The sequence below is a fragment of the Phaenicophaeus curvirostris genome, chromosome 12 (assembly GCF_032191515.1).
Source record: "Phaenicophaeus curvirostris isolate KB17595 chromosome 12, BPBGC_Pcur_1.0, whole genome shotgun sequence".
In the NCBI taxonomy this organism is placed as follows: domain Eukaryota; kingdom Metazoa; phylum Chordata; class Aves; order Cuculiformes; family Cuculidae; genus Phaenicophaeus; species Phaenicophaeus curvirostris.
The window spans coordinates 7,366,009-7,382,916 of NC_091403.1; the positions used below are offsets into that span (position 1 = coordinate 7,366,009).

General features: G+C 37.0%; 1 protein-coding gene across 1 annotated transcript in view; it reads left to right on the plus strand.

Moving 5' to 3' along the window:
* EFL1 (elongation factor like GTPase 1) overlaps positions 1–16,362 on the plus strand; it is a 62,624-nt gene extending 46,262 nt beyond the window's left edge. Inside the window, exons 17-19 of the mRNA XM_069866487.1 lie at positions 2,321–3,324; positions 5,358–5,542; positions 16,010–16,362. Coding sequence (XP_069722588.1) covers positions 2,321–3,324; positions 5,358–5,542; positions 16,010–16,198 — 1,378 coding nt within the window. The 3' untranslated portion in view covers positions 16,199–16,362. The remainder of the gene's footprint in view (positions 1–2,320; positions 3,325–5,357; positions 5,543–16,009) is intronic.
* The last annotated feature ends 546 nt before the right edge of the window (positions 16,363–16,908 follow it).

Consider the following 16,908-nt stretch of genomic DNA (forward strand, 5'->3'; position numbering starts at 1 on the left):
TCAGTCTCACTTTACCCATATTCTTTCCGGTTAATATCAGACAACAATCACTTCTTATGGAAGTTAGACCGGATCACTTATAAAACTGGAAGTATGTTTTAATGGCTATCTGCATTACAACTTAGTGCGACACATTTCTATCACTTTTTAAAATAGTATTATTTATTGAATTTTTAGAAATTTCTGTCCAAACAACATGGCAAATACTGGCATGAGGGGATTAAATTACCTTGTTCAGAATGAGAAAGAAAGAAACTGAAGATGGTCGTAGTAGTGTGCGTTTGTTTTTTTTAGTATAATACAAGTGCATGGATAAACTGCAGAAAGGATGGATCTGGTTTTGAGTCCCATGGAAATTAAGCTTACAATTACATTTTCTTTTTCTCTGCAACTTTTTTCTCACTCTGTCAAACTTTACCAGAAGTAAGGAAATTTTGGTTAGTCCTTTTGTTGTCATTTGGTGAACCTGCTCAGACCTCAGGAGTGGTTAAGAAGGATTACATAACTCTCAATTTGAGTCTGTCAGATAAGTGTAATAAATCATTATTCCCTTTTTCTTGCTATCAATCACAAAAGTTTATATGCCTCAAATAATTCAGCTGACTTTAAAGCATCACTTTATCTCATGAAACTGTTACCAGACTCAAAGGACAAAGCTGTTTCTGTTAAGTTAATGCTGTTTGCCCAACTTAAGTAGTGCTTCACGTACATTTTCTGTGTAATAACTCTTGGCAATTTTTATTCATGCTTAGTTGCAACAAAAATCCAGACACAGTCATAGCTTGAGGGTTTTTTTTCTTCAAGTTGCACTGTTTTGGAGTTTAGACTAATAGCTTCTAAAATAATCTGGTTTAGAGCAATTTTTGAAGCAATGAATTGTATCTCACATGAAGGCTTAGCGCTAAGTTTAATAAAAGGGGTTTTATAAATATCCAAGATTTAGCAATCACAGAGAAACAGAGATAATGCTGGGTTCTTTTTTTTATGTTTTAGTTTTGTATAAAGCTCTACTTACATAAGTGACTTAATATAAAAAAATTATCACTTAATTTTTATTGAAGCGCCTGTACATAATAAAGGTCCTTGGGATGTATGAGGGAGAGGGATTGTGTTTAGCTTTGTAGCAGATAAAGCCTGCTACTGATGACAGGTCTATACATGAAAAAATTACCTGGCATAATTCTGTAACAAATATGTCCCTGTCTGGTGATACTCAGGAGTACCTGTTTCACCTGAAATTTCTCCCTTCTTCAGGACAACTGAACTGTTGGCAGTCATTGGCTTCTACCTTCAGAATATTGCCTTGCATATTTATATTTGTTACAAGATAACAATTATGAATGATCCTGTAGGTTTACAAGGAGAATAGTAGTTAAGGCTTCTGCTAGCTAATCACAATGTGAATTCACCAGGGGCGTTTTTTTCCCCTACGTTAGTGCTCCTCCTGCTTCTGCATTGCCATGCTAGTTTCATGCACGTGGGTGGCACCGTATCGTGCACATACTGAACCTGCTATGGCAGGAGGACGGGAAAAATAGGAGTATCAGCTCTCCAAGTGCTTCTGGATGCAGACAGAGTACTTGATCTGAACCCACAAGGTTATAGAACTGTGTCTCTGCTCTTCTTTACAAAAGCCTGTTCAGCTTCCCCTGCACTTCATCTTTCCAGAGCATTTCACTATACGAAGAGATGTACTGGTTCAAATCAAGTGTCCGTCTTGCTCAGTATCATGTCTGCATCTGTGTGGCCTAGATCAGGTGTCTGGGAAAGAGTAGAAACAGAGTAACCAGAATGCTTTCCTGAGCCTTGATCATTTTCAGTTCAGAGCCACTTTAGGGCCTGTTGTGGTTTGCTTGTCAGTTAATCCTGATCAGTCTCCCTCATGCCCTTCATGATTTTGAGGACCACCATTGTATCCTTGAAACATTTGAAGTCTGCTTATATTTTTATACCTTTGATCATTCTTGTTCTCTGGGTTTTTTTCTAGTTCTGTTGTACTTTGTTTGAGGGGAGAGAACAGCAATACTTAGTTTCCAAGATCTATGTGGGTGAATCGGTGATTTAGAGGCACAGCAATGCTTTTTCTTTTATTTTAATCAGTTCCTTTCCAAATCTTTCTGAAGACATAAGAGGCAATGCTTTTTTTGAAGTACATAAAATTTTAAGAGTTTGAGTTTGAAATGTGTTATCTAGTAATCTATGTTGCAGTCAGGTTTATTCATGAACATCTGTTCCATGTTAGGGCCATTAACCTACCTCCCACCCCCAAGTTTAAAAGTATGTTTTAAGTTTTAAACTATTTTTTAAACTTTTTTTGTAGGTTTGCTAAGGTACAGATTAGCGTATCAGCACCAATTATACCTTTCCGAGAGACGATAACAAGACCTCCAAAAGTTGATATGGTGAATGAGGAAATAGGAAAACAGCAGAAAGTTGCTGTCATACACCAAGCAAAAGAGGACCAAAGTAAAATTCCTGAAGGAATTCAGGTCGATTCAGATGGCCTTGTTACAATATCTACTCCAAATAAACAAGCTACTCTCAGTGTAAAAGCAATGCCACTTCCTGAGGAGGTAACTCGACTTCTTGAAGAGAACAGTGAATTAATTCGAACTATGGAGCAACTCAACACATCTCTGAATGAAGATAAAAAAACTCATGAAATAAATCAGAAGACTCTGGATAGGATCAAGGAATTCAAACAAAAGTTGGAGCAAAATCTGCAGGGAAGAAAGTGGAGAAATGCTGTCGATCGTATCTGGTCATTTGGACCACGGAAGTGTGGGCCTAATATTTTGTTATATAATTTTGCAGGCTATGAAAGGTCTGTGTGGCAGTGCCTTGGGAATGCTGTGAAAGAAGTAAGTAAATATAGAGACTTTGACAACAGCATAGTGAGTGGATTTCAGCTGGCTACACTTTCAGGTCCCATGTGTGAAGAACCCCTCATGGGTGTTTGTTTTACAGTAGAAAAATGGGAAATAAATAAAGCTGGAGAGATGTTGTCAACTAGCAGTCAGGATTCAGAGGAATGTGATGCTGTGGAACATAAACAAAATGAAGATACTACTCCAACAAGCAGTTGCACTGATGAAGTTTGCAGTGTGAATGAACAACAGGACAGCAGTGAAAGTGTTCCAAAATCACCTGAGAAAATAAGTAAACACAAGGGAGAAGTTTCTCCTGCAGGTTGTTATGGTCCCTTCTCTGGACAGTTGATTGCCACCATGAAGGAAGCTTGTCGTTACGCTTTGCAAGCAAAACCACAGAGGCTTATGGCAGCAATGTACACGTGTGAAATCATGGCTACTGCAGAAGTTTTAGGTAAGACAGACAAAATAAATATTTGTCAAGAATTTGCTTTGTGAGTTCAAAGGTGAAGCTTTATAAATTAGACTGAATCAGAAAGCATAACTTGATGGGAAGTTTTGTCTGAAGTTCTTTATAGTTGTCCAGTTGATTTGTACAATGTCTGTCTGATGCCTGCAGTATTTTTACTATCATAAATAAAAACTTGGCATTCAATATTGTGCTCTATATGTAAGTTCCGTGAAGAGGAAACCTACGTTGTTTGTAAAATGAGTGCAGAATCTTAGTAATGCCATTTCAAGATGTTTTACGTTAAGATGATAATGAATATAGAAGTAAAATTAAGAAAAAGAGAGAATCTTAAATTATTGTTACAAGCCAGTGGGTAAGTGAGGGTTTTTTTCAGTATTGTCTGTATCCTTCTGATATGCAAGTTGCTCACTTCACAAACTCAGTGCATACCAAATTTGTATTGCTTATATTAGCTTACCGCTTACACCTACTTAAACTTGGTTTTATGACCTACTTACAACACCACTTAGCCTAACATTTGTTTTTGGAGTTTTCCATGGGAGTTGCTTGCACACTGAATCAGATCCAATGCACAGAGATTTCCTTTAATATAAACTTGCAGTCAGTTTAACCTACAAGCAAATTTACTTTGACTGTACTAATCATGAAAAATTATAGTGTATCCCACATACAATAATTAAAGATGTGGTTATTTGTTATAAAAGACGCAGCTGTTGTGCGCACAAGCATAATCATAGCAGTTATACAAACAAATTAATCCAAAGAACAAAATTTACAATTGTGCATAATGAAAAGAAATGCTTTTGAATGAGCAATTGTTTTGTACGGATGGACGATCCTGTTCTTTTCTGGAGGTCTCTTTAGTAGGCCTGGGAAAAGGTGTCCCACAGTAAGCTTGTTAACACATTGCCTTACACTGCAACTTACTATGACATAGAAATTCTGCATTTTGAACTGTCTTTAATTATTTTTAGCATTTAATAATGCCTAGCAAGCCTAGAATTTGTTGTGTTATACATTATTGTTCCAGGAGCACATTAGCACAATATTTCTGAACCTTTATGTCAAACTAAGCAAGATAGCAGTAACTGCAAAACCACTAAAAACTGCTGTTTTCAAAACTGCCCGCTACCAAAAACCCATCGCTGTTTATAGTGAGGTAATTCATGTGGATCAGCTCATCAGTTGTGCTGTAAAACCAAATGGAAACATGGCTTTCTAATGCATATATGCATATATATTTAACAAATGTTAAGTTTTAGGACTCAAGCATGCAAGCAAATTAGTCTAGTCTAATGTATGTGAGTTGTGTGGTAATAACCGTGGACTTTCACTTAGTTCACTACAAATTCATGGATTTAAGTTTTATAATGGAAGTTTAAGGTAATAAATTGCATTCTTGTTAGCGGAAGTGAAGAGTATGTGTGGTATCCAGTAAGACTTGGCAGTTGACATGTGATAAACCACTGGCTTTTGTAGCTTGATTCTTTCAGTTGTTCTTCCATCGCTTGATACCCAGTGGAGTTTTATATATCTTTATGTTAATCTGCTTCTAAGATGTGAGCTTCTGAGAAAGTTCGTTCTTTTATGTTTGTTGTCTCAGTATAGAGAGCTTTTTCCATCAGACTTGTTTGACAACCAAAAAAAAACTAAACAGGGGCTGAGGAAAAGAGCAAGGAGAGGAACACAGAAATGCATTGCAAGCTTATACATGACCAGTGTAACGGGCCTTGGGTTTACACTTGGGTCCTGTGCACACCTGGTGTTTCCCAGTAGGTTACTTCGAGCATCTCATTCCTACAGTTCACTAGAAAAATCCAATTTTATACAATCCTGCTTTATGGAAGTTCTATGTAAACTCCCAAAAGCTTAAGCAAGCATTACCTACATCCATACAGTAGTAATAATTTATTAGATGTTACTCATATGGTTCCACACACTATACTAGCAGAATACATTGTTGTTTGTACCTAAATAAATGTCTCTGTGAGCTCATCAAAATTATGTCTTTGCAGGGCGTGTGTATGCTGTCTTGTCCAGAAGAGAGGGCAGAGTGTTACAAGAGGAGATGAAAGAGGGGACCGATGTGTTTATTATTAAGGCAGTCCTACCGGTAGCAGAAAGCTTTGGTTTTGCTGATGAAATCAGGAAGAGAACTAGTGGCCTGGCCAGTCCGCAGCTGGTGTTCAGCCACTGGGAGGTAAAAATCTCTATTTGCTCCATCTCTTTTGGTGATCTGTTTCCTGTAGATGTGGCAGACTGGAATAATAAGTGAAAAAGGTTAAGTTTTGGTTAAGACATTTAATAATTCCTTTTTGAAATGAAGAGGAAAAAAAGTAGCTGTATATTAGTCTTATTTGCTTTTATGGATAATGCTGTTCAGAAATTTTGTTTAAATGAGGTGCTATTTTATTTCAGTAGAAATTAAGTCCTTCACAAATGAAACTGATTCTTCACAAATGTATTTTCCTGATTTTTATGTGCCTTTTTTAATGAGTTCTCTGGTAAACTTGTTTGGGGAGTGGAAAAAAAATCCCACGAACTCCTCAGCCTACCACTGATGGAAAATGTAACAACAATTGCCTTTTAGGGGTTAGCACATACCTAGGTGGTTTTTTTGTCCGTATATATTCCAAGTCGACATCTGTTTTCATACTTAAAGGCGAGAGCAATACATTTCATTCTTTCAAAATTAAGACTGGTGATAGTAAGAGGAGGTTTCCTCAGATCATTCCCTTAGGTCATCTTTGTCGCTATAAGAAATTAAGAGGTGAAAGTGAAGGTGTAAAGGAAATACAGGAGTGGGAAAGCTGTTACAGAGTGTCATCAGCTGAGAGTGCACTGTATTTGCCTCCTGTGATGAGCATAGTAGATCTTCAAGGAGAAATATAAAAAGCTGTAAATCAGACTTCCTTGCTGAAGACAAACAAACCTGTGTTGTGGGGCTCCGCAGAAGACTCCACTGAAGGAGCTAAAAATGGGTTTAAGGGCAAGAGTCACTGGGTATAAGCTTTTCACATTAGATTTTTAAAATAACTGAAGTCTAGGGTTTGGGTTTTGGTTGGAGGAATTGCATTCTACTCACACATCATCATCAGAATTGCTAAATAAATACAGTTTTCAGAATCTCTAGTGGTGGTACGACAGAGAATCCAGAAAAAATGGGTTTGTGTCTCAGATCTAATGAGAAATTTGTAGAGCTTCTCTCTGTTTCTTTTTCTCTCTGTATTCTGCTAAATACAAACCAAACTCACCAAATAAATAAAGAAACCTATCAGGTTTCATCAGATATTAGGCTTGACTTTGACGGTGCTACGTTACTGATGAACTTTAACAGTATATTACGTACAGGATAAACACCAGCATTTTGTTTGAATCCAAGTTATTTCATGTATCATTGTTAAAGATAATATGATGTGAACTCTGTCTACATAATCTTATACTATGTTTTCATTAGTTCTAAACATGGAAAGGAGTGTAGTAGCTACTGGGTTTTGTATTTCATTTCTTAAGCTACTGTGTGTATGGTTGCTGCTTTAATTGCATACTGTCCAAAACCTCTCATGGCATTCTGAATAAATTCTGTTAGGGCTGTTTTCTCAGTGGGTTTGGCTCATTAGCTGAGTACCTGGGATGTGGATTTCTCTACACCGATTCCTTCTAACGTATTGTTGTCCACATTTTATGGATAGTGAAATAGACACATTTTGGTATTTTTAAGCTTCTGAACACTTAATCTCATGAACATCACGTGCACAAAATATGTTTTAAAAAATGAGATTTGCATTAATTTTATTATTATTATTTTATTTCATTAATATGATTTGTAGACTATAAATACAGGAAGGTCAATGAAAAAGCCGTTTTAGTCTCTGAGGAAATAAAATTACCATTGTTTTCTTCCAGTTAATGAATGTTTTTTGTGCAGTTCAGGTTACTTAAACCCCAGGGAATGGAGCGATACATGTAACAGGAACTATCTTGTCAGATACTCCTTTTTTTATTAATTTCCTCTGTCATGCTTATACAATTTATAACCGTTAGTGGGAACTTCCAGTTTGGTTCCAGTTTAAATATTCAATTTAAAGGGTAGTGGGTTCTTTGCTTTTACGACATCCCTGGGCAAATGGATTTACTTGACCATATTTTCTTACATTTCGGTTGAAACTTTCATCTGAATTCATAGTTTAAAATATATAACTTTGAGATAATTATGAACTCCTTGTATTTTTTTAAAATTTTTTTTAGTCCTTGAATTAATAATGCAACTTTAGTTAGTGTATGGTTTTGCCTGAGCCAGTTTCCTTTGTTCTCTCTCGATTTTTTGCAGTTATATCTTGCACTCTGCCGTGTCATTTTATATTACTCATAAGGTTTGTTGAACAAGAATATATTTGCAATAGCACAAGGCTTAGAGTAATGGGCATCTGATCTCATTTGGGAAATCTGTTATAATAAAAAAATAATGCACATGGCTCTATTCAGATGCTGACTGAATTCTGAGCAAGTGTGAAATTGTCCAACACATCTGCTTGTAAAGGTGTGAAATATATAGTATTTCTTCTAACTTGCATCTTTTAAATTCCATTATGATTTGGTATTAGACAGACTTATCCTTGGTGGGAGGCATGGGAGAATTGTAAACACATATTTAATTTGAAATCTTTTTCAGTATCCCCTCTAAGGAGAATAGTGTCTAGAATGTGCTTTAGGGTTCTGGGAAAAGTAAGAGAAAGACTGTATGTAGTAAGTGGTAAGAATATAAGCCACTCGCAACCTGCAAGTTTTATATTCTGAGTTAATTAATTCCTTCCAAGTTGTAGGTCATTTTACAACTGAGAAGGTGAGGGCTTAATATAGAAGTTGCTGACTGAGATTTAGGCCTGCATTGAACTAAGCAGGCTAAGATAATGAGAGAGAGACTAAGGATCTATGGATCTGCATTAGGTTTGAACTGTAACTTTGCACACGTCCTTGTGCCAGTGACAGTTTAGGCATGTAAATGAATTATGGGAGTAACCTGGAACCTTTCAGATATGAAAAGCTTATTGTATTGGCTAGGACATCTGCAGCTGATTAAAATAGTAAATAAAAGTAGTAGTGGCGTGGCCTTAATTTTCCTTCTTAATGTGTGTTTCTTAAGTAATAGGAAAAAATGCAACAGTAGAGCCACACATCTTTTTTCTTTAGAGTTCCCAAATTCTTGTTTGTAGCTACTGACTGAAGTTGAGGTGTTTCCATACTGTAGTACAGAAAACACTTTGAAAATGTATTCAAACTGCTGTGCGTTGCACGTTGTGGAAGCTCCTGCTTGTATGCTAGAGTCACGGCATCTTATCTGAGGTTGATGGAAAGCAAGTGTTTATCTGGAGATTACTTTTGAAGTTGCTGAAGGTCATCTTGCAACACTACTCTAAGATCTGTCTTTTCTTTCACATGGAAGTAAGGAATGACTCATAAAGCTGCCTGGCTGTCCAGGCACTAGTATGGTATGTGTGTTAGACAGTAGTGCCCTGCCACACTGCTAGCGCTCATTTCATGTGCTCTGTAGCTTGAGTTCAATGCAGGAATTAGCCTGTATTGGGTACCTCTGCATTACCCAGTGTGTGATGCTCAAGGAAGAGCTGGCTTACTTGAATAATGGCTCTTTCTGGATCTGAGATCACAGGAGTGTAGCCAAATTAACCTCTATCCTCTTTTGAGATTGTCATCTCCCTGCTCCACACCCCAAAAAATACGAGACTGTTTAGAGCTCACTCCACTTGACGTCAGTCTCACTGGGTATTCTGCCTGACGTATCCAAATGGCCTTGCACGGTTTGTTTATGCTCAGTTCAGAAGCACTTTTACAGCATTACAAGAATCCCTAGGTTAGAAAAGATCTCCAGGATCGAGTCCAACCATTCCTGTCAACCACTACACCATGTCCCTGAGCACCTCATCCACCCATCTTTTAAACACCTCCAGGGATGGTGACTCAACCACCTCCCTGAGCAGCCTGTTCCAGTGCCCAATGACCCTTTCTGGTCTGTAGCTGCACAGGGTTGTTGTGCCCCCAGTGCAGGACTCGGCATTTGGCCTGGTTAAACCTCATGCCATTGGACTCAGCCCAGCGGTCCAGCCTGTTCAGATCCCTTTGCAGAGCCTCCCTGCCCTCCAGCAGATTGACGCTTCCACCCAGCTTAGTGTCATCTGCAAACTTACCTAGCATATTAGTGAAACCCCAGCAGTTTTTGAAGATCACACAAACGTCTCCAGAGTTCTGTCATTTTATCTGAGAGGTAGAGGTAATTCCCATTTGACAGGAATGCCTCAGACTTCTAAGACATGTATATCAACTGTAATTCTAGTGGCATAGACTTTGTCATTACTAGGTGATGGACACAGTTTGAACTGTGAATGTTCTTGAAATATATTTCTAGCATCATTTTTATTAAGGTGGAAGGGATTCTGATACACTGAAGCCTGTGCCATCTTTGAAAATGTCCATAATAGTTCTTTTGAAATTCTTTTTGAAAAACAGCCTCTGGCATAATGTTTTCCTGGCATGCTAAAGGCCTCTTGTGGTAGTGCCAAATCACACTGAACTTAGTAGTTCTTGGGATTTCTTATTAAGCAGATCAGAAATACCGTAACATTGCTTGCTGATCTTAAAATCTTCATTGGACAGTGTAAGACTGTTGGTTTTTTTCGTAGTCCAACTAAAGCATTTTCCACATTGATGATATTTGGCTCAAAAAAAAAAAAAATCTGTTCTCATCAGGCTGTAAGGACTAGTAGGGGAAATGCTACTAGAAACATGGCTGTTTTCCCAGATCTGCCTGACCTTTTGGATGAACTAGGAAGATCCCTTCTGTTTGCTTTTGATGCTTCTCTCGACCTTGTTTTGCATAATTAGGCTGCCTTAGGCAGATGTGGTTTCATACCATCATGTTGTGAAAACAACTAACCAGTGGGACCCAGATCACTGCTGCAGCCATCTGGGTGCCACTGAAATGCAAATAATAAGTCATCCTCAAATTAAGGCTTAAAACTTCAAGTTGTGTTGAATTGGAACTGGTCTGCTCTACCTCTAGCCTTATTGAAAACTATGATTAGCTTTCAGAATCACTTGCAGAACGTAGTACACATGTTGTTGTCTTTCTGTATTAGTAAAGTACACTCGTAGTATTTGTATTTTTATGGATTAAGTGTTACAGGTATCCAGATTATGTCTCTGATAAAGATACTGGCATTTATTGTTTGAATAATTAATGTGTAGGTTGTTAGGCTGAAAGAAAACGACAGCTGTTTTGCCTGTGCTACTCTGCATGCTATTACTAAACAAGTCTTATGAGACTTCACTGTTTGGGTGCGTTGGTTTGAATAGCTGCGATATTTAATGAAACACCTTGCTTTAGAATTATTTCTTTTTCTCAGGAATACCCTTACACTTACCTTCACCTCTTTAGAAATACCTAATCGCAGCTGACTTAATTATAAACACTGCCTTATTTATGTAGAGTGTGCTCATATTTCTGCAATGAGCTATGGAACACATTCTTCAGCATGTGTTTTTTTTTTTTTTTTCCTTTCTTCTAAGTGTAATGGGATTCTGGTGATTTGCTTGTAGTTTAAAGAAGTTGTAACACCCAAGGCTTTTATAAAGTAGGTGAATGAAGATATTGTTAAACAATACTTTTAGGGAACATTTCCATCCCTTAAGATTTGCATGTGTAATAATAGATTTAAGAATTGTATCAGCTGCTGTGCACTAATTTATTTTACTGTATTGCATTTTATATGGCTGCGCTTACAGAAAATACCTGTTCTCTGGTAGACTAAATGCTAGTCCAGTGATCCACTACACAAATCTTGAGTTATAGTTCACTTTTTAAAAGAAATTGTTTTCAGAAGAGCCTTGCAGATGTAGTGTCGGAATGTTTGGTTATGTAAACAAGGAAGGAGTAACTGTCTTGCTGCTTTGTTGTGTTCATTTTGGAAGAGTAATTGTGTGTTCATTCTGGATTATTTGCAGTGGAGGCTGCTGTTGTCTTCATCAGATTATTTTGGTGTTGAATAATAAATAAACATAGGCCAGTGACTGGTTTATGCTGTTGCAGACAAAAATTCCTAAGTCCTAGAAAAAGTTCTTGAAGAAAAGATACACATCAGACACAGTGTGGTGCTATTTTAAAATATATTTTACCATAATGTTAATTATGCCATCACATCATTGGTTTTACAGTGTCCTTCTCCTAACGCTGATTCTTCTAGACGTCTTTTGTCTCTTAAACTTCAGGTGTAAACAATTTGGCTGTGATAATTTTCTTGTCACCTCTTCTCAGTGGTTCCCAGACATGCATGGCACAAAGGCAGAATAGGAGAAGGGCAGACTAAACGCCTTTCACAGAACCACAGAATTGTTTGGGTTGGAAAAGAGTCTTAAGATCATGAAGTCCAACTGTAAGCTTAGCATTGCCAACCTCCACCACTAAACCACGTCCCTAAGTGACACATCTACATTTCTTTTAAGTACCTCCAGGGACAGTGATTCCACCACTTCCCTGGGCAGTGGTTCCAGCGCTTGACCACCCTTTCAGTGAAGTAATATTTCCTAATATCCAATCTAAACCTCCCATGGTGCAACTTGAGGCTGTTTCTTCTCACCTTATTGCTTGTTACTTGGGAGAAGAGACCAGCACCTTTGATAGAAGGTTAACTGAATTGCTTGAATCATTTAAAGATTTTCAGCTGTGAGAGACATGAGATTTTTTTTTTTAAATTTCCAGTTTTGTTTTGATTAAGCTTTTGTTTAGGAGCATAACTTTTTGGAAAAGCATTGTTAAGTTGCTATCACGTTTCTGAATTCAAAATGAATCTTACCCTAAATGTTTTAGTTTTGTACTGAGAAATTAGACGAGGAAACTTCTAAATAATTTTAAATTAAAAGTGACATGCAGCATAGAATAAATAATGTTTGTGGATAACTTAGTGTTTGATAGGAATGGTTGGACTCGATCCGGTGGGTCTCTTCCAACCTGGTTATTCTATGATTCTATCTTCCAGGACCCACATTAAACGCTCTTTCTTAAATGACTACGTTCCAAAAGGATTGGTCCATTTAGAACGTAATTAATCATTTAGGACTTTATCCAGACAGAAACCTCAGTTTCTGTCTTAGATTCCAGAGTCATTCCTATGGGGCTCTCATGAATACAAACAATAGCTCAGGCACTAAAAAGCTTCTCAGCTCTAGTTCCAGGAAACCCAGACCCACCATTCTGACAGCTACCATTGTAAGCAAATTGATGACAATGCTTTTGGAGTATTATGTGGAAACAGGTTTTTTTTCCTTTTGTTTGCTTTCACTCTGTTAATGGAGTATGGGGAATGATGGATGCCACCTGCTATGTGCATTTGCTTTGAGGCATAAATACGAGATGAATAGAAGAGGGATAACCTAGTCTGTGCCCTCAACTTCACTTACAGAGTCACAACTCTTAAAAAAAGGATACTTCCCAATTTTTTTGTATTGCTGTCAGTAACACTTCTGTGTAGTTACATTACAATTACGTTAACCTGGCTGTTTGCTAGCATCCTAAAGAAGATGCACAGCTGATGCCCCAAGTTCCAGTGGACTCGGATCTGGCTTTCACTTTCTCATCACTTACCATGGTGTGGTAATACAAACAGTGTGTTCTAATTAACCTCATCTTTAGTAGTTTGTCAGTACCACCTTTCAGGTAGGCATGATCCACTAACACACATTTTCAAATGCCACCATAACTTGCTGTAGAAGCAGTATGTAGTGCCTGTATTATTTAGACAGGTTGAGAGGCAAAAGTAGCTCCTGCAGGTACTGAGGTGGCTTTTGGGATGTGATTTATGTCTCTACAGCATTGCTCTGCATTGTGTAGTGGTACGTGGTTCGCTCAGGATTCTGTAGCTTGTGCTGCTGTAAGTTTGCAGGTTTACCCTTGCTGGCTACTAAATACTAAAAAGTGCATACATTCACGCCTCCTGTTATGTTGGCTTTTCTGAAAGCTAGAGATAGATACCTGTTGAAGCATAAGGGATTATTACCAGAAGTAGTATCCACCGCAAAACTTCAGTTACATTAGTAGAACTAAGTTTTTCATAAATTATTGAAAGAGTCAATCTGTGAAACCCAGGGATTATTTAAGCATCCATCACTACAGTATCTAAATATTTGTAGATAGAGTAGATCTGGAAGTTCAATCTTGTATACTTTTGGACTCTTCTGTTGTATTAATTCTTCAAGAACCACTGTTTCTCTGCGGGCATAACTTCTGAGTGTTAGATTTCTAGATAATGTGAAAAAAGCTTCCGGAAAGGGGATGGTAACAGCCTTTTAAGTTATCACAGTTTGTAGCTGTATAATATTGCTCAGCAGTACAATCTGAAGCAAATCCATTGAGCATGAATCACTTATTCATACGTTCTTGGACTCTGAAATTTTTGTTCAGCTCTTTAGGTTGTTCATGAATGGGTAAGTCTGAGGTGTTTTTACATTAAGATGTTCAGTATGAACATCACTACAACTTCGTTGAGTCAATGTGAATTTTTTGCTGAAAAGTTGGAAAAAAACAGTAGTCTTCACTGCCCCTTTTCTTTATTTCTCCTGCATAAAATTTTCAAGCTGTTTGAGATCGGGGACCATTCTGTTTTTTTATTGATTTAAGCTGTCAAGAAATCACCTTTATGTTTCCAGGCATTGGGTGTGAGGCCCTGTACAAGACATCAGAATGGGGATGACTCGAACAGATTGTTCTATGGTTAGACAGTCCTCCCTTTTGTGTTAAAAATAAATGTAAAACATTTGGAGGGCCAAGTTTCATAGTGCTTATTTCTGAGCTCTGCTTGCTTTTGGTTTTCAGCCAGACAACCCTAAGCATAATCATTTCCCACCTAAATGATTGAGATTGGATGTCACTTTCAGCACATGAATAGTATTCCACTTAATTTATCAGGACTAGATATAATACTTAACTGTAGAACTGTTTTTTCCTGGTTTTAGGGGCTTAACGTACCAGTTTGCAGGATTGAACCTACAGTGTTACCTAATACAACATGGCCATCTTCTGCAATAGTAATTTTCCTAACTCCCCGTAAAGTGTAATTTGCTTGATTGTGTTAGATGTTATTTAACATTAGGTATTAAATTAGGATTTTATAATTGTTGTGGTTACTGGGGAAAATTGTCCAATTTAAGTCATCATTTTAAAATTCCTGTTCTTGCTAGTTTGTGTAAGTTAAATAAGCTTTAAGCAGTTTTGCTTAGTTTGAAATATAGAGCAGTTACAAGTATTTGTCAGAAGTTTATAACACTAGAAAAGGTTTATTACACTAAGCTAAAATTGGCAGTTTCGTGAAGCTTGCTCCCTCCTTGTCGGTTATTAATGTTAGTGCTAACATATACTTCAGAATTGATTACAGAGTGATGTTCTCAATTGCTGTCATAACTATCACAGTTCGTACAGTAACTAATACTTGTCTGCACTCCCTTTTCCTTGAGGATTTTGTTTAAGAAATAGATACAATACCTTTGTTGGGTTTTTTTTTAGTGAAAAATATTACCTATAACAGCATTTTGTGAGGAAATTTACAATCATTTAAGTGAAATAAGTATTTTTTAAGTTTGCAACAGAACCTGAGTAATATAATATGGTCAATTTTATCCCATCCTGATGCTCATATTTAGCATTCTTGGAAATTATCTTGTTATTTTTCAGGAAGCTCCTTAATGCTCATTAGCTACAGAATTTTTTTTACTTTGTGTTACGGTTAATTTTCTACTCATGGGAAGGAAAGTTAAATCTCAGGACTATAGCTCTATACAGTTTTGATTGGTCAGTCAGACATAAGTTCACTTACAAGGACTTGTTAGTGAAGCTAACAAGTTAGTTAAGCATTAGGCCTAGAATTTGTGTAAAATCTGATTAGCCCAGTGGTAAAGAGTAACTATCCCTTTAGACTTTCTTGGGGAATTAAAAATGTTGTAGTTTTATTGTGCAGGATGAAATGAGAAAAGATGTTAAAGACTTTATAAGAAATACATCTTTGGCATGCTCTGTATGGCAGTCTGAGGAGTGTGGAGTATGTAGGATGAACTAGGGATAAAGGCAAGTCCAGTTATTCTCTTATCAAGTTAGGTGTTAAATCTTTTCTAGACGAGGGCCCCGGAGATACCAAGCTGCAAACCCAGCTCTGCTAAGTATGTTAGCACTAGAAACAATGATTCTTAAATCATCTGTCCAGCTTATAGAGATTTGAAGAACTTAGGGCACAGAATTGAGCAGAAATCTTCAGCTCTTAGAAATTCTAATAAAATCATAGTGAGATAAAGAATGAATTCCTGTTGAACACTGAGAATTTTCTGTATGTTATTTGGCATAGTTTCCTGACTGGCAATTAAATTTGCTTTTAAAAAAGTTCATCTACAGATAAATGTAACTGAATTGAAAGAGCTGTTGTTGGCTTCTTATGGCAAGTACTACGTAGTGTATCTTAACTCTTGTTTTTCTGCTTAATTAGCTAATTGCAGGCTTTCCAGAAATATCTATCTGCTGTACTTTCATATTGCTCTACTTCAGAGACTGATTACCTGAAATGTACTAATAAACCTTTGTACTATTTTACCTTTTCTTTTTTTATTATTTTTATAGATCATTTCGAGTGACCCATTTTGGGTACCAACCACTGAGGAAGAATATTTGCACTTTGGGGAAAAGGCAGACTCTGAGAACCAGGCCCGCAAGTATATGAATGCAGTAAGAAAGCGAAAGGGGCTTTATGTAGAAGAAAAGATTGTGGAACATGCTGAAAAGCAAAGAACTCTCAGTAGAAATAAGTAGCTGTGTCTGCTTCCTCTCTCTTCTGACTCAGCTAATTGCAGGTGGATTATTTTCTATGCAGCAGATTCAAAATTTCATCTGGACTTTGTTCTTTGATGCCATTTTTCTTACATGCTATAATGTCTGTGGGTTATGTTTTAATAAACTTAGGCCTTTCCAACTTTTATACAGAGAAAATGGTTTATTTAAGTAAAATAGAAACTTATTACAATTGATCTCAGTCTTTAAAACTGACTGCCCTGTTGAATCTTCTTGTTACAGGATTATGAACCCCTGGTTTAATTTTTCGTTTCTTTCTGATTTATCAGATGTAATTACAGTTAAAGGTGTTTAGCTAGTTTGTTGCAAATAAACTATGCACTGAATTAAGCTGCTTAATGTTTTTGACTCTGCTCTTTAAGTTCATTTTAACTTCTATAATACATTTGTTACTCACCAGACTTTCTGTTGTTACTTATGTGCAAATAGGTGTAAGCTCATGGGGAGTTTCTGATTTTTACTCTATTCCTCACGTAAGCAATCATTTAAATCAGCAATGTACCATCTTTAAATCAGAAAATGAAAAGGCATTGACAGGAAAATTCTTTAATGCTACTTGAGGAATCACCTGTTTGTGCAACTACTTAGAGACCCACGAGGAAGAAAGAAGCGCAGCTTTTGCTAAGCAGTTGCTTGTTCTTTGTTTCCACGGACTGGGTGAGAGGAATAAA